This window comes from Rhincodon typus, chromosome 10 (assembly GCF_021869965.1).
Source record: "Rhincodon typus isolate 14 chromosome 10, sRhiTyp1.1, whole genome shotgun sequence".
In the NCBI taxonomy this organism is placed as follows: Eukaryota; Metazoa; Chordata; class Chondrichthyes; order Orectolobiformes; family Rhincodontidae; genus Rhincodon; species Rhincodon typus.
Genome location: NC_063341.1, coordinates 36,031,499 through 36,050,818, shown reverse-complemented (window position 1 = coordinate 36,050,818; position 19,320 = coordinate 36,031,499). Strand labels below are relative to the sequence as shown.

Below are 19,320 nucleotides of genomic sequence, written 5' to 3'. Positions count from 1 at the left end.
GGTTTGTTTTAGTTACATAATCATCATTTTTGTGTGTTTTTTTTTGTTTAAACATGGCTTCTTTTTCATCCGATTTCATAACTGCATGAAACTGTGCCAATGAAACATGAAAAAACATTTTTGTGTTGTAATGAGTTTCATACTGTACTCTGAGATGTTACGTGCTGTAAGTCTGAGATTGTAATGTGCAAATTAATAAGTCTTTGCCAAGTATAAGAATCCCAGCCTTGCAGCTCACGATTGCTGCAACAGATTGTGTCATTGGTGAATACGTTTCTAAAAAAAAGGAAACAACATCAGAAATGGATATTTTCATACTACAAATTACATCAAATTCAAAAATTGAATCCGATACTCTACAACTTCAGTTAAATTCAGCATGAACTTGGGTAAAAACTGTGAAAACTGAAGCAGAGATACCACCCACCAGGACAAATAGGGGCATCTTGGGAATATAGATAGTGAGATAGTTAATAGGGGAAAGCTGATTTAAAGCATGACTGCAAAAATTGAAGACATATATACATAAATGCATTCAACATTTAATTCTATGATTTTTTTAAACAAAAAAAGACAAGATAGTTTTCCACTTCACTACCTGAGCAATAATCTAATTGGCCATATTTTATGACAATCACATATTTTTCATTAAATTTATGTGAATTAACTGAAAACAAATGGTTCTATTAAGATTGTGAGCTTACTCACCAGGTTACCATCCAGATTGTGAAGTTGAATATTAACCATTGTTTTTCCAGGCATTTATGAGTGTTTGGGAATAGTCCCACAGTATATGAGCGAGACAAGACACAATACATGTGAAGTGCAATGCAAGATTGTATTCAGTTTAATTCTGTATCTGTCTGCCTACAGGCAGAAGAGCCTCTCTATGCCCAGATAAAGAAGATCAAGAAATAACCAGCTGGAGCCATGAGTGTGTTGCAGGAAAACCTTGAACCATTCTCCATTGGATCAGCGTGCAAAACAAAATCAATCGGCCTGACCTGCACCTCCCTCAAAGCCATTCTGTTTTATCAGAGAAGCAAAATGATGAAGGATTACTCTGACAGATGTTGTTTTAAGGAATTAACGACTGATTGCACCAAGGTGAAAAGAACTGTACTCTGTATCTGGAGGATCGATTGATCAGTTTGTTGAGGATGTGGAACTAATCAACAAGGCAGTCACATTCTGCTAGAAATAATTTCTTACAAAAGAAACAGAGTATTTGAATCTTCTAGAAATTATACTATTTGTCATCTAAGGTCCAAGAGCTCGCTGCTGAATCACTATGCAGATGCCAACCTCTCTTCTATGTTCTTTTACGGAAAGTACATCAAACATTCCCCCTCAGATCAGAGAAAAAAAATACCTTTTTCAGGAAGCAACAAAATCAAACATAATTTATAACAGGACATTAATACCATGAATTTGCTACTATGTACGAATTCTGACATTTTCAAATCAGACTAAACTCTTATCACTTTTTGTACAATGTGAAAAGAAAAATCAAAACACAAATTTTATTTTATAAAAAAAACTGAGGTTCTTGCTGTTCAACTGAACACTTTGAATGTGTTTTAGGTAAAGTGGCTTTAAGAAGTTTGATTGAGGATTTGTCATCTTTTCCTTTTTTGTAAATATCGGTGGTCAAAACAATCTTTTAATTTAGTTTGTTTTCTCTGCATTTACAGAATCTAAATTTTTGAACGAGATTGAAATTAAAGGGATATGACTGACTATGTTTCTGCATATTTTAACTTACCTCAGCTCACACTTTAGATAACGTTACACATTCTTTTTAACCTTATCAAACAATACATTATAGAATGGATTTTTTTAAAAAACAATTCACAATAATTTCTGTAAGTTACCATGTAATACTGTTTCAAATATACATATAGAAAACACATTATTATGCAATTTATTTTGTTCAATATATGCAATGTGCTACTGTTCAAGTTTTCCATATTCAATCTATTTTATATAATGCTTTCTCCTTTTCTTTCCTGCATGTTACAACTTGTCCCACATGAAGGTCCTCAATTATTTATGATTTCAGATTGGATACCCTGAAACGGTTAAACTGCCAGGTGAGGAGGGATGAACTGGCAACACTTTTTAATTTAGTCCTCTCTGTTTGTTACAACCACATTATTATGGAAACCTTTTCCCAATCCAATTGTGTTTACATTTTCAAAAGGAGCCAAATTCACTAGGTTTGATTGAGTTAAAGAAAGGGTGAGTTTATTAGCTTCAAAACGTGACAAAAATGATAAAATACGATGTGCACACACAAATTAGAAATGTGACTTGAGTAAAAAGATAACACAAAAAAGGTAAAGAAGTCAATATCTGGGTTCCATGAAAAGTAGATGATGAGTATTACGTACAGTTCTGGTCACCCTGCTATAGGAACAATATTATCAAACTGAAAAGGGTGCAAAAAACATTATTGAGGATGTTACTGAGACTGGAGGGTTTGAGTTAAAAGGAGAAGCTGGATAGGCTGGGACTTTTTTCCCTGCAGTGTAGGAGGTTGAGGGGTGACCTTAGAGATGTTTATAAAATCATGAGGGGCATGGATAGGATGAATAGCCATGATCTTTTCCCCAGTATAGGGGAGTCCAAAGCTAGAGGGCATAGTTTTAAGGTGAAAGGGATTTTAAGATTTAAAAGGGACCTGGAGGACACCCTTTTCAGGCAGAGACTGGTTCATATCTGGAATGAACCGCCAGAGAGCTGGCAGAGGCGGATTCAATTACAACATTTAAAAGACGTTTGGACAGGTACATGAATAGGAAAGGTTTGGAGGGATAGGGGCCAAATGCAGGCAAATGGGACGAGTTTACTTTGTGAAACCTGGTCACGTAGATGAGTTGGACCGAAGGGTCTGTTTCTGTGTTGTATGACTCTATGACTGCTGCCGCTATCAAGTTAAATGTTACTGATCACACTACATTGGTAAGAAAGAGTTGATTTCAAGATCCTTGGCTTGGCACATTAGCTAAAATGATTGTTCCTGTTTCCTTTCTTGACAGTGACTGTTCTGACTGGTCTGGCTTCCTACATTCAAATGAGGGAGTCCTTGCTTACTTGCAAACAGAGGTGTCTAAAACGTACCTCAAGCTATGACATTTATAGCGCAGTAGTCCATACCAGCACTCATAGACCAATACACAGAGACCAGGGGGTGAAGGTGGATTTTAACACCTTTTCTTTGTATATTCCGAGAAGGATAAAGCACAAACATGTCTACAGTTTGAGAAATAATCCATGGTAGATAGCTACCTGTTGAAAGGGATGGTCAATTCTTCATTTTCTGTGGCCACAAGAGATCATACCAGTTTGTTTTGATTTACATCTCTCCTTGTGAAGGGTTGTTGTTTGAATTTTCCTTGACAGTGTTTCAGGTTTGACATTCCATGGTTCCTGTCAAGCTTTTGACAGGCAGTCACTGAATTTATATCCACAGTCATCTTCCAGCTATATGTCCTTTTTAAAAAAAAACATGTTGTAAATAAAAATTCAATCTGTTCATAAGTAAATTTGCGTTATGATCGGCTATTATGGTATCGCAGTATTAACTCATTTTGTGGTACAATCCCATTGACGCTGACTATTCTCTGATGTATTGCCCACGTAATTGTTTGTCCCTTGTCAGATAAAGCTGACAACAATTTCCAACAATCTTCAGCTAGAAGTGTTATGTGGATGATCTTGGCCTTCTCTGAAGATCCCCAGAATCACAGATACCAGTCTTTAACCAATTTAACTTACTCCACATGATAACAAGAAACAGCTGAAGGCACCGAATGCTGCAGTGGCTATGGCCTCCATAACATTCCAGAAATAGCCCTAAATATTTGTGCTCCAGAACTTATGCCATGTGCACAAAAAGTAGGCTAAATCCAATACAGACAATTAACAGCCCATTAGTCCACTCATGAACATCTTTAAAGTGATGGAAATGATCATCAAAAGTGTGATCAAACAGCACCTGCTTAGCAATAACCTGTTCATTGATGCTCAGTTTGTGTTCTGCCAGGGCTACTCAGCTCCTGAACTCACTATAGACTTATTCCAAACTTGGACAAAAGAGATGAACAGAGGTGAGGTGAGAGATATTACCTTACCATCAAGACCACATTTGACCAAGAGTTGCATCAAGGAGCCCTAGTAAAATTATAGTCAATCAGGGCAAAACTCTCTGCTGGTTGGATTCATGCCCAGCAGAAGGGAAGATAGTTCTGGTTGTTGGAGGACAATCATCTTAATTCCAGGAGATCATTACAGGAGTTCATAAGGTTTGTGTCAAAAGTGGAGATTATTGCTGATGATTGCACAATGTTGAGCAGTATTCACAACTCCTCAGATACTGAAACAATCTGTGTCCAAAGGCAGCAAGACCTTTGACAACATCCAAGTTTCAGCTGACAAATAAATTTGTGCCATACAACTACTGACAATGTCCCTCTCTAACAAGGGGGAATCTAACTAGCCCCTTGACATTCAATGGTGTCACCTACCCTGAATGGCCCATTATCAACATCCCAGTGGTTACTATTGAACAGAAACTGAACTAGATTAACCATGTAAATACTATGGCTACAAGAAAAGGTCAGAAGTTAATAATCCTGCAATGAGTAACTCATTGACTAACTCCCAAAGATTGTCTTTGTAGACCATTTACAAGCAATAAGTCAGGCTGGTGATGGAATACTCCCCTCCTCCCTAGATGAGTGCAACTCCGACAACACTCAAGAAGCTTGACAACATCCAGAACAAAACAGCTCACTTTGATTGTCACCACACCCACACATGTTCATTCACTTCACCACCAAACTCAGTAGCAGCAGTGCGGATCATCTACAAGATTGATTTCATAAATTTGCCAAGGCTGCATAACACCTTACAACCCATGACCACTACCATCTAGACAGACAAGGGCAGCTGGTATATTGGAACACCACCTGCAAGTTTCCCTCCAAGCCACTCATCATCTTAACTTGGAAATATATCCAAGTTCCTTCAATGCCAATGAGTCAAAATCCAGGAACTCGCTCACAAATGGCATTTTGGGTCTTCCTACACCAAATGGACTGCAGCAGTTCAAGAAGGATGCTCACTAGTGCCTTCTCAAAGGCAATCAAGAATAGGCAATAAATGCTGGCTCATCCAATGATGCCCACATCTCATGATCATATTATAAAAAGTGAAGCATTGCATCAAGGAGCCCTAGTAAAATTATAGTCAATCAGGGCAAAACTCTCTGCTGGTTGGATTCATGCCCAGCAGAAGGGAAGATAGTTCTGGTTGACAACATCCAGAACAAAACAGCTCACTTTGATTGTCACCACACCCAAAAAAAAAAAAATTCATGTACATTCTATCAGCAGTCATTGGATGTCAGTTATGAACAAGAACCTTGACTCATTCGCTTGTCCTTAATAGCACGGAGTCTTGCTCAGAATTCTTAGAAATTAATTTCTATTTACTTTAGGAGATCCAATTCGTTTCACCAGAAAAGTTCTGCTAATATTGGAAATATCTGGAGTGCAATGCATAAGATAACATGGTGGCACATTATGTAATCTTACCAAGGTCATATATCTTTGCAATGTTTTTAAGCACTTTGCTACCTTCTGTTCATGTAGCCTTAAGAGCATTCACATGATGTAGGACATAAAAATCCATCTGTTTGTAATTTTCCACAACTTCATCTATCTACTTGCTCACCAAATACCTTTGTCCTCCTGAATTTATCTTGGCCCTACCGTATTACAACATTCAATTATCTTTCCTGGTAATTTATTCCATAAATTTACAACCAGTTGTGTTAATTGTTTCCAGCTGACATCCCAATTATCATTCTCTGACATTTGGTATTTGGGACTTTCACAGAATGAACAATTAGTTTTGGATAAATCAGAGTTGTTGATTATGCTGCATTAAGAATGAAACACCAAAAAATTTCCAACAAATTTGAAATTATTTTGAAGTGCAATAGAATAAAGAATCCCAATGTTTCAAAATACTTAGGTTTTGTCATGTGTTAATGAGAAAAATGGAAAATAGTTCTGAGGGCTATGCAAACCATGCACTATATTTTAATTATGAACAACATTGAAGACCAATTACTGCAAGTGCCTTTGATTTCAAGGTCATCATTGTTATGAGGACCTCCATGTTGTACGTCTGGTACCAATATCTCAGGACATGCTATATGGGCACCAGCCACACTCAACCCACATCCACAAATATTGGCATCCATCATGTGCCAATTTCTAGGAATCTTCATATGGCACATTTCCATTCCTTGTAAAGTATGAGTCATAGAGTGCTTCTGTGCTTCAAAATTGCACTTTAGGCCAAAGCAACAATTGGCATTGCAATGCTGCAAGTCCACTGTATGCTGATGGACAGGCATCCAGCTCATGGACTGGGTCAGGTTGCATGTCTGGACTGGGTCAGGTTGCATGTGTGGCCTGTTCACTTGCTCTCATAACACTTATTCCAAGTTTGCCCAGATGTTCACAATTTCACTGCCTTGCCTTGTCTTGCCTTGCCTTTTTGAGCTTTGCCCCTCAACCGGAGATACCAACCCCACAGTAATACTGTTCTGCCTTGCCATTAGCACCGACTCAAAGCCACAAAGCTTATCGTGGTTGTTAGCACTCTGTAGTCAAGTCAAGAGAGACAGCCTCCACTTGGGGTGCCAGCACAGAGAATTAGGGTCAGTCTTCAATACCAGTCCAAGAGCTTGGACACGATCAGTCAGACACTCAGGGTGGTCAGAATCCAAACCTTCTCCATGTGACGGATAAGGAGCTAAACATCAGGCAGCCCATTATCCATTTTGACTCTGTTTTGGGTTATTTTCCTCCTGGAATAAGAGAAGTGGCAATTGTAGAAGATGAAAGTGGGTGGAACAGTTTTACTGTTGGTGCAGAAATGGAGGTATCCCAAATGAGTGAATAGGTAGAGAGCATGCAGGGTTTGTGCTGAAAGGAGTTAGAGAGTTGGCAGCAAGTGAATGAAGGTGCTGCAGGCAATAGCGAGAGTGGTAGAGAATGAGCATTGGTGAGAGATGGAGTGAATGTGAGCTATCAGAGAAAAGATGATAGCACTTGTAGTGGTGGGTTGGGGAAGACATTGACTTTCTTCCTACACTTGCTGTGCATTCCTCCAGATGGCTGAAACTACACTTAGACAGGTGGCAATTTCAAACCAAGCCTCCACTGCTAGTCCTTTTTTAAGAGGACATCACTTACAGTGCATTACCCTGTCCAACAGGACCTCCAGGTTCCTGCCTGCAAACCAAGGCACCAAATTTCCCTTGAAGCCAGAGCAAATGTCAGTATCTGTGCAGGGCAGTTCTGAACTGACAATGCTTGTCCAGGTTCATATGTTTTTTTAAAGTTGACTCCAGCGCCAAGCATGCTGGTAAATTTTGGGATATCCTGACAGTGGTGAATTGTTCTGAGAGCAGGGCTTGGTATAATATGGCTAAAATCAGACACAGGATGAGGCACAGGATAGGTAGCTGACGAGGCGAGTTTGGTAAGATATGGCAAGGAATCATGCTAGGCCTTGCAGTGAAAAGCCTCCTAAAAACCAAATCCACAGGTACTTGGTCAAAAAATGTAAGATTCAGCGTAAAGTATTGAGCTATTACTATTAAATGAAGGAATATAAAGAACTATTGACTGGTGAAGAACTTCCTGAATGAATATGTAAATAGCTAAACATTCTAAACATGTATATTCCAATAGCTGTAGGGAAGGTAGTAGTGTTAAAGTACTATTATAGTTAATATGGATTTGAACTGAATGTTTAGTTCCTGGAACTTAATGTTCCTGAAGCTCCACATTATGGTCACCATTTTCTAAACCTGAAGGACCCACATGAACAACTAAGGGCTATTTGGCAAATGAGATTCCCAGCAAGCAACACGAAATGGGAAACGGAATAGGTAGATGCTGCCAAGTTTGGGTTTTAGTTTTCAATTATTAACTATACAGCAGTCTAAGCTTTCGACTTTTAGGTCAGCGCTTTGTTCCCGTAATGCCAGTAGAGTGTACATTGCATTTCCGTTTGAACTAAGTCAAGAACACGTACTTCAAACACTTGTTCAAATAGATGAACAAATTCTGATTTTAGCTGTGCAACATTTCAGATTCAAATCCAATTCTGAGCAGATATTCAATGTTAATCAAAAGTTTAGGTGCTTACAGTTGTTCTGGGTCTAAAGTAGGATCCATACCACATGCACATATAGTGGTGTCAACTATGCTGGACGCATTTTTGATAGATCATTGAAGCAGGTGCTGTGATGATGTATTGGAAGGGGCAGATAATGAGATCAGTCCATGTTTAGCACTGATTTGACTTTAACAATGCCATTATCAATCTCAATGTTCAAGTCAATGACCGTTCTTAGCCTTGTACAACAAATATGCTTTCAGCAGCAGGAAGAACCCCCAGCAGTATTTCTTAAAGGAATCACCAACCACTTTAAAGTTAGTGGTAAAGCTCAGCAGGTCTGACAGCATCTGTGGAGAGAAATCAGAGTTAAATTTCAGGCCCAGTGACTCTTCCTCAGATCTATTCTGAGGAACCAGTCTCTGTCTCAGGCATGCTGCAATGCTGCAGCGAAGCTCGGTGCAAGCTGGAAGAACAGCACCTCATTTTCTGCTTGTGAACTCTACAGCCTTTTGGACTCAACATCAAGTTCAACAATTTTAGGACTTGAGCTCTCCCATGTCCTTACCCCAACCCCTACACACCAGGGGGTTTGCTATTGCACACAACCTATTGTTAACCACTAACAGTCCCCACTAATAGCTATTCATTCTCCTTGCTAGATTGCTATCCACTCCTTTGTCTGTCCAACTGTTCCTCTCTGTCTTTGGACTCTATCCTCACCCATCCTATCTTCTGCATATAAACTAGCATTTTCCTAGCTACTATCAATTCTGAGGAAGGGTTACTTGACTTGAAACATTAACTCTGATTTCTCTCCACAGATGCTGCCAGACCTACTGATCTTTTCCAGCAATTTCTGTTTTTGTTTCTGATTTATAGCATCCACAGTTCTTTCAGTTTTTACGCATAAAAATCAATTGGTTTGTTGTTAAGTCTGTTCTATAACCTATGATGTGTTTAGACTACCTGCAGTTAGTACAGTAGATAAAGGCTGAAGCAGCTACAAAGAATTGTGTGTTAACACAAGCACACAGCAGGAAGGATTATATTAAAGTTACAAAAAACCCACCTGAACTCCCGCAAGAGGCAAATATATGGAGTGATCAACAAACCAGAAATTTTTTTATACATTCATGGGATGAGAGTGCCACTGGCCGGGCAAGATTTATTACCCATCCATTGTTGCCCTTGAGAAGGTGGTGGTGAGCTGCCTCTTGAACCTGCAGCAGTCCCTGTGCTCCAGGTAGACCCAAATGCCATTAGGGAGGGGATTCCATGATTTTGACCCAAAAACACTGCAGGAAAAGTAATATATTTCCAAGACAGGTTCATAAGTGGCTTGGAGGGAACGTGGAGATGGCAATCCTGTCTACCTGCTGCCCTTGTCTTTCTAGATGGAAGTGGTCATGAGTTTGGAAGGTGCTGTCTAAGGACTGTTGGTGAATTTCTGCAGTGCACATTATGGATGATGCACACTGCTGCTACTGAGGGTCAGCTGTGGTGGGAGCAGATGTTTGTGAATGTGGTGCCAATCAGGTGGGGTTGTTTTGTCCTAAATTCAGTCAAGCTTCTTGAATGTTGTTGTATTGCATTCATCCAGGGAAGTGGGGAGCATTCCATCACACTCCTGCCTTGAGCCTTTGTAGGCAGTAAACAGGTTTTTAGTGAATCAGGCGGTGAGTTACTGTCTGCAGGATTTCTATCCTCTGACCAACTCATGTAGTCCCTGGATTTATATGGCTTCCTTCAGTTCATTTTCTGGTCAGTGATAACCCCAGAATGTTGATAGTGGGCGATTCATTGATGGCAATGCTATTGAACGTCAAGGGGTGATAGTTAGGTTTTTTCCTGTCGGAGATGGTCATTGTTTGGCATTTTTGTGATGTCAATTTTATTTGCCACTTCTCAGTCCATGCCTGGATATTGTCCAGACCTTGCTGCATTTGACATAAGCTGTTTCATTATGTAAGGAGTCCTGAACAGTTCAGAACATTGTGCAATCAGCAGTAGACATTGCTTTTTCTGACCTTATAATGGAGCGAAAGTCATTGATAAGGCAACTGAAGATGATTGGACCTAGGACACTAGCCTGAGGAACTCCTACAGAGATGTCCTGGAGCTGAGATGACTGACCTCCAACAACTACAACCATTTTCCTATATATCATGTATAACTTCAACCAGCAGAAAGCTTTACTTCTGACTCCTATTGACTCCAGTTTTCACTGGATCCTTGATGTCACAGAAGTTAAAATGTGGCCTTGATGTCAAGGGCAGTCAATCTAACCGCATTCTCACCTCACCTCTAGCAATATAATGATGAGACAAAGCATGGTGGACACATGTTCCACCATTGTCAATTGTCAGTGAAAACATCAGTGTCATGATACAGTTCAAAGTGTTTGGGTAAGTTCAAATTATCTGTCATCAGAAAACGGGTGACTTTTAGGCACTGGCTAAAATTGGAACAGGAGTAATTGTAATATGCTACCCCTGCAAATTCAAAAGAACTTATCCCACAGACCTGGGAAGCCTTGATTAAACCGACAAATGTAGAACTTCCAGTATATAACATTTCCTCGGTTCCAGGTGCAGAATTAGTGGGGCTGGAGTGCAAGGATATCAAACAAACTGAATGTCGCAGATGTTCTACAATATATTAGCAACGGTAGGAATACCAGCATGCTGTGACCTTGCATTAATCCATGGATTCAGTCAAACTTTAGAGACACAATAGTGGACTATTCAAGAAACACCTAAAGAACTGAATATGAAAGAAGATTGGAACACTGCATTTTTTTCTGAATTACTGGAGCTAAAATCTCAGCTCTATGCCATGAAGAGAAAAATTAAAGTTCAAGATCAAAAGACTGAAAACTTCCTCAGGATAAATCCAAAAATAAGAATACCATTCCTGAGATGACAAATTCTTTCAAAGGTATGTGTACTCAACTTGCAAACAAAATGAATGAAGAGCTGAAAGAGAAAAAGAAGGAAGTAGGATAACCTTTAAGCTCTGAATCATCCAACTGATGACAATATTGCCTGTTTATGGCAAGGTTTGGAGCAATTTGCATGTAATTCAGATTAGGCTCAGCAAAGGCATCTACTGAAACATTAGAGATAGTAGGAACTGCAGATGCTGGTGAATCCGAGACAACAAGGTTCAGGGCTGGATGAACACAGCAGGCCAAGCAGCATCATAGGAGCAGAGAGGCTGACGTTTCGGGCCTAGACCCTTCTGAGCTAAAAGAAATGCTGGTGAAGATGATGGAGATGCACAGTAAACACAGCAAGGACTGCAAATTACTCATGACTGTCCTTTAAGAAATAAAGCCAGCAAAGATAACATAGTGAAAGAATTCAAGCAGGACACAAATAAAATTAAACAAGCACCCAAGCAGCATATAGATTAGTGCCAGACTTCAAAGAAAACAAAAGGAGAAGAGGTCGGACTGGTATTAGAGTAGGCTATGATGGACAAAATATTCTAGACAACCAGAAGGATAAAGCTTTGAGAGAACTTGGTGTGCAAATCCAAAAGGTTCAAATTGAGCTGGAAACTCTTAAGGAAAAAAAAAAATAATTGTCAAGAAGATTTGACACTCAAAACAGCTAGAGAAATTAGATCAGCCTGGGGCTAATCTGGAGAAAAACTTGATCGTAGTGCGTCAGGATAAGCAACTGCAGTTCATGAGAGAAAACCTTGAGAATATAAACAAGAGTGGCAGACAATATCACTAGTGACTGTGGCAATCAATGACACCTCCAACAAATACAACCTCATAAGTTCTGGATGTATCAAGAAATTACCTATAATATAGAGGCTCATTGTCTCACTTTTTATTATAAATTGTTAAACTTTATTTTGAAAAGGAGAGGAAATGTATATATGTACTTTGCCTTTAAGAGAGTTCGCCTTTTACCGCATGTGATGTGATTATAAACTATTGTGACTCTGCCTGGTCACCAGTCAGTCTGCTGTGTCTTTGCAAGCTGCACACACAGAAGCCAACTGATTTGTTATAATGCCTGATTCATTACTTGTAATGTGTTTTACTGTTTTCAATCACTAACAGGTGATCGGTTATTAGACCATTATCATTACCATGCCACATACTGATTGTCATTGTCTGCTGAAAGCATCAAATATTTGTACCTGCTGACTTCCACACCACACATAATGTCTAATCCTTCCAACATCTCTTTCTCCACTATGATAAGGTTATCAGGATTCACCACAAAATGCAGTAGTTAGAATGTGAAGAGCAAGGCTATAAGTTCAGAGAGGAGATCAGCCTCCTTTTGCTGATAGGGCATTAGCTTGGACCCATCTGATAAAAAAGGTAAGAGTTACCTCACAACTTGTGAACCTCACCATGTGAGTATCAGCATGTCAGAATGTTCCCTGACTAATCTTTGAGACATGTTTTGCAACCATATCCACGCATTAATTTTTGGGTAGGGCAGTTGCTATGTTGCATGAATAAAAATTCATAGGCCTGGGCAATCAAACTGTGGGCATAAGGTTAAATTTAGAAAGTAGTTTCATTATTAGTGGCTGAGAAACTACTGGATTATCTTTAGCCAAATAAATCTGCTGTTCTGGTTTATATATGACTCCAGGCCCATGGCGATACAATTGAGTTTTAAGTATTTTCTGAAATAATTTTCCAAGCTATTCAGGAATTTCAAAAACTGTAGGAAAATTGTAAAATACATAAAACTGGATGACAATTTTGCATCAATTTGACACCAGATTCAGACACACAAGTCAACACACGGAATCCAGTGACCCTGTAACTTCATCCATACTAACATCAGGAGCTTTGTGCCAAAATTGGGAGAGTTGTCCCACAGCCTAATCAATAATCAACAATTTATACATTATAGCCAATGTCCTAATTGAAGCTAACTGGCTCAGTTATCTAAATACTGTGGCCTAATGAATGGGTTTAGAGCTGAGAGGTCTACAGAAAATAATTCACCTTCTGATGCACATAAGTCTGTCCAGCACCTACAAAGCACAAATCAGGAATGTGATAGAATATTCTACAATTGCCTGGATGAGTGCAACACTAACAACAATCAAGAAACCTGATACTAACCAAAGTAAAGCTCAGCTAATCATCATCCTATCCACCATCTTAAACATGAACATGAGCACTGTGGCTCTAGTGCGTCTCATCTACAACAGGCACTGCAGCAACTTTCTAAAGTTTCTCCGTAAGCACTTCCTAAACCTGTAAAACATCACTGTGACACCAACAGCCACCCAGAGGACAGACGAAAACATCAAAATCTGAAATTTTTGTGCCAAGTTTCATGCCACCCTGACCTGTCACATGCTGCCATCACCACTTAGTTGAATTCCTGAAGCTCCCTACTTCACAGCACTGTGAGTGTACCTACACCACATGGGCTGCAGCAGTTCACAAAGGCAGCTCATCAATCTCTCAAAGGTAATTAGTGATGTGCAGCAGCTGCTGGTCTTTTCAATTTTATTTCCATTCCATCCATGATTGAAACAAAATTTTGACTGTTACAAATAGACATGCCCCATTTTAATTTAATTATTATTATTGTACTGTTTATAGCACAGTTAGATTCATAGAGATCCAGAGCACAGAAAAGGAGCCTTTGGCCATTGAGTGTGCACTGATTAGAAGCAAGCATCGAACAATTCTACTTCAGGTCAGAGTGCTGTGAAACTTGGAACAAAAATTTCAGATTGTGATGTCCTCATCTGTCCTCTAGGTGGCTGTTGGTGTCATAGAGATGTTTTACAGGTTTAGGAGGTGCATTTTCCAGCACTTGGCCCACAGCCTTGTCTGCCTTGGTAGCACAAACGCACGTCTAATTCCTTCTTAAATGACATGAAGGTTTCTGCTTCTATCTCCCCCCATTACAGGCAGTGAGTCCAGATTGCCACCAACCTCTGAGTGAAATAACTTTTTCTCACATCCAACCTAAACCTTCTGCCCCTTACCTTAAATCTATGTCCTCTAATCATTAATCCCTGGCCATTGATTCTTTGTGTGAACACATAATGTAGGCTGTAGTCACATGCCAGTCAGATTACCAGGTTCCCTTTCCTGAAAGGAATTAGTGGATCAGTTGTGTTTTTTTTTTAATTCTGCAATTATTTTAGCTCTCTTCTTATCAATTTTATTGAAGTCAATTTCACAACTTGTTGAAGTAGAATCTGAACGTGTGATCTTTGGGTTGTTATTTTAGAACTGTAACCAAGAGACCCTTGTGCCCATTCCTATTTAAGTTTAGAGGTCAGAGAAATTTATCACAATATTTGAGGAAGTGCATTTCGGAGGAGGTGTAGGCTTTCTGCATGTCATGTAGGAATTAACCACTCAACCTCTTTGAAATTTCATTGCAGGTATCCTGCCTGTCAACAGGCTGGTTTGCCAGAATGGATGACTGCTAGAGTGGAGAGCAGCTGGGGAAGAGATGTTAGGCCATTCTGATAATGCTAGGGAAGGGTCGGACATTGTGTAGGAATGTGTCACACATTGAGGGTTAGAAGATAATAGAAAATCATATGTTACAGGTTTAGAGGTGAACAGGTCTTTGTCGGACACTGGAGAACTGTGGAGAAGTTCACAAAACAAGGTTATGGATGATGAATTCATCAAAGACCCAATGTAAGGACTGTTAGTGTATGCCTATACAAAGAGGATTGGAGTGAAGCAGTTAAGATTATTGATGAAGACATGGAGAATGTGATTAGGTTCAAGTACCTCGAGTCGTCGATGGCAGAAGATGGAATTATGGAAATGGAAAGTGAATAATGAATTATCTCCTATTAGACTAATTGGAAGCAGTGCAGTGAAGTCTTATTTGAAAGAATAGTCGTGCTGAAACTAAAAGGAAGATTCTAAACACAACAGTTGATCTTGTTACATCGTACAAAAGCTTCAAGAAGAAGAAATAACAATTGCATATTAATGAGACACGGAGATGAGAAAGCTGTGTGGAGTAACAAGAAATGACAAGATTAAGGGCCTGTGCATCAGGCGTCAGTGAAAATTGTAGGATTTCTGAAGAAAGCAGCCAAGAAAAGATTGAAATTTTCACTGCCCTTGAAACAGTTAGAGTTAAACATTGATAAGTACCATTCGCAGATTTTCCAAGGGCTGTGTTCTCTGGAAACAGAGACCTTTGGAATTTAAAAGTCCTTTCAGCACATCAAAGTGAACTACTTTCCAAGGGAGCACAGTTTGAGGATAGAGATTTGGCACTGTGTAGCTGATTCTTAAACTCTCACTCACTCAGAATGCAGCTGCCCACCAGGAAAGCTGACTTGCCTCCTAATGAGCTCTGTCAAATTGCAGCACAATTATCTTGTTGCAGAATATTTCCTGATTAGCGAATAAGCAATATTACAGTGCTAATTTCTGAATTAGATTGATTATAATAGTACCAAACATATTTATGAAGTTCATTATTTTTGAGAATTAAAGATATATAGGTATGTCAGTGGTTTTAAGTGACCTTCAGGAATTGTATGATTTAATCCCTGTACAAAGAAAAAAATCAATTGATCAAAGAACAACATACAAACATTACAACACTGCTAACTTGTTATTCTGAAAGGTTTCTGACTGTCAGTCGCTGTACATGCTGTTTGGAATATGTTGAAAACATACAAGACCATGCTTCGATCAATGAATTTCATTCTGTTTTTTGCTGCATTATGTATTGTACAGACAATTGGTTACTGGTAAGTTTCTGTTATTAAAGGTTTAGTTGTTCAAAATTTTAGATATCTGGCGGAGTGAATTGCAATTGGATTAAGAATCCTTAGGCTAAAGAAAAAGGTTACAAAGAAAACAACCAAGAAAATATACAAAATGAGCAGGATGAATGAGGAACAAACTGCAGTTTAATTTTACTGTTTTTCTGAACACCGTTCTGGTCATCACTGCCAAACCTTAGATGTGGAGAATGGGTATTTGACCAAGGCAAGGTGGACAATATCTATGTGAACTGTACTTTAGCATGAGTCAGCAGCCTATCCAAAACAGAGGACAAAAATGAAAAATATATACTTTGTATGAAAGTAAAATACTGAGGATGCTGGTAATCTAAAAGAAACACAGGGAATGTGGGAGAAACTCAGCAAGTCTAGCAGCATCCATGAAGAGAGAAAAAGAGTTAACATTTTGAGTCCAGTATGACTCTTCTTCAGAACTGAAAGATGTTAGAAAATGTTTTGATTTATTCTTTTGACAGAGGCAGAGGAGGGGGCGAAGGGAACAGATGAAGAGGAGGCCCACTGCAAAAGACAAAGGGACTGTTAATGATGGTGTAAAAGGAAATGAGTGTAAATTAAGGTGTCAAACTGAAAACAAACTAAACAAGTCAACATTGGAGGGGAGGGGTTGGTGAAAGATTATCAGGATATGCAGCAATGTAGAGTTGAGGTTAAAATCAGATCAGCTGTGACCTTGTTGAACAGTGGAACACGCTGTAAGGGCCATGTGGCCTATTCTGGTTTCTTGCTCATAAAGTGGGGAAATGGTATCACACAGTCAGTTTCTGAAGTTATTGAATTCAATATTGAGACCTAGACGCTGCAGAGTGCCAAAGCAGAAAATGAAGTGTTGTACCCGAGCTCGCACTGTGTTTCATTGGAACATAAGAGCAGACCCAGGACAGAAATGTTATCATGAAAGCATGTGGTTTATTGAAATGACAAGTAACTAAAAGGTCAGGGTCATTTCTACAGGCAGAGCAGAGGTGTTCCACAAAGACATCATTCTTTCTGCATTTGGTCTTGTCAATGCAAAGGGCACCACACTGCAAGCAGCGAATATAGTCAACCAGATTAAAGGAAGTATGAATTAGACATTTTATAGTTGTTGTGAAGAATTTATAGATATTCCTCTGAGTGTGGTTATATTTCTAACAGAATAATTTTTGTTAGTTTTTGTCGAGAAAATCCTCTTTACAATGAAGCAAGGGGCAACATGCATTGTAATTCAGAATTTGCAGCAACTTATTCTGAAAACTGCTATCATTTCGATTTTTCTCATTCTTATGAACACAATCCTTTTGATGTAATTTGTTATCTCGAAGCTGTTTAATGTTACTGGTGTTAGTAATGCTTTTATCAATACCAATGCTAATGTTAAACATTTCGAAATAACTTTGGTAAATTGGAAGATGATGAATTTCATACATACACATTAATATATTTGCTACGAATAATACATAGTAGAATTTGCAATCCTTCCTGTAAATAAATTGAAAGCAAGGCAACTTAAAGACATATGTTTGAATAAACAAGTTTCTTTGTGATTTTTTGGCAATTAGTCATTTCCTCAAGAAGTGAAAATAAAAGTTCTGAATATTATCAATTTGAAAGAAAAGTACAAAATTTGCAGAAAGTCGATTGATAGCAACTTTGATAACAGGTCCTGTTCAAAGTGTTAGGCTTGCTTTCTCTTTCAATATTGAGTGTTATAAGTTGAGAGAATTGTCAATATCGGGCAATAATATAGCCCAACACATAAGAATTTTTCTAACTTATAATCCATTGGTGAGGCTTATTATTTGCTTATAAACAAACTGGTTATTCCTTACAATCTATAGAGAAACAACTTCAAAGCTGAATGTCTTAATAATTCATGCATTATATCCATGCCATTCTTATTAAAATGTCTGTGAGTGTACTTGTTGACTATGAATTCGCTGTTGTAACATAACCAAGAATATTCAAAACTCTAAACAGCATGAACAAATAAACACCCATTTTCATGACACCTGCATTACTGCAATATTAGTTGGAATTAAGAGTCTAATGATTACATTTTAATACAACAAACATGCATAGGACTTGTACATGGTAGGGCCTTGGGTAGTGTTGTCTAGCAGAGGGAACGAGGGGTTCAGGTATATCGTGTAATTTTTTGAAGTTTGTAGCACATATAGACAGGATAGTTAAGAAGATGATTAGCACACTTTTCTTCATTGCTCAGCCCTTTGAGTGTAGGAGTTAGGAAGCCACGTTGAGATTGTGCAGGACGTTGGTGAGGTTTCTTCTGGAATATTGTGTCCAGTTCTGGTCACGCAGTTATAGGAAGGATATTATTTAGCTGGAGGGATTCAGAAGAGATTTACCAGGATGTTGCCAAGTATGGAAGGTCTGAGTTATAAAGAAAGGTTGAATAGGCTGGGACGTTTTTTTTCATTAGAGGGTAGGAGGTTGAGAGATGGTCTTATAGAAGTTTATAAAATCATAAGGGGCATTGACAGGGTTGATGGTAGGTGTCTTGTCCCTAGGATGGGACATTTCAAAACTAGGGGCACATTTTTAAGGTGAAGGAGAAAGATTTAAAAAAGGCACGAGGGGCAAATTCTTTACACAGAGGTGGGGTTCGTGTGTGTGGAATGAACTTCCTGAAGAAGTGGTAGGCATAATTACAACATTTAAAAGGCATTTGGGTAAGTACATGCATAGGAAAGGTTTGGAGAGATATGGGCCAGGAGCAGGCAGGAGGAATTAGTTTTGTTTGGGATTATGTTGGGCATGGACTGGTCGGACTAAGGGTCTGTTTCTGTGCATATGAATCTATGATCATGAATCCATTATCAACTGTCAGAAAAATCCATCTGTTTTACTAACTTTCCTTAGGGAAGGAAACTCCCATTTGCACCTGCTCTAGCCTATTTGTGACTCCAGATCCACAACAATGTGGTTGATTCTTAACTACCTTCTAACAATTCAGGATGGACAATAAATGCGGGCCTAGCCAGCAGCACCCTCATCCCTTGAATGAATAAAACAAATTTCATCCACATTTTGAACATAGCTTCCAGCATTCTTTAATGAGATCTTTTCTCATTCTTCCAAAGTAATGTCAGAAATGCGCTATTGGAGAAAAATGTAGAGAATTTAATTTTTCTCCAGAAACTTGATATATACTGTCAGGATTGATCCTGCATTGATTCTCATTTTGTGTTAACAAAGGTGACCAAGCAAAATGTTGAACACACTACCCTGTTCCCTGGAGAACATCTCTGTCTCAGGCTTGCTGCAGTGCTCCAGCAAAGCTCAGTGCAAGCTGGAAGGACAGCACCTCATTTTCCTCTT

General features: G+C 38.9%; 1 protein-coding gene across 1 annotated transcript in view; it reads left to right on the top strand.

Moving 5' to 3' along the window:
- dab1a (DAB adaptor protein 1a) overlaps positions 1 to 19,320 on the top strand; it is a 342,801-nt gene that overhangs the window by 289,050 nt on the left and 34,431 nt on the right. Inside the window, 2 exon segments of the mRNA XM_048602085.1 lie at positions 874 to 916; positions 15,834 to 15,945. Coding sequence (XP_048458042.1) covers positions 874 to 916; positions 15,834 to 15,945 — 155 coding nt within the window.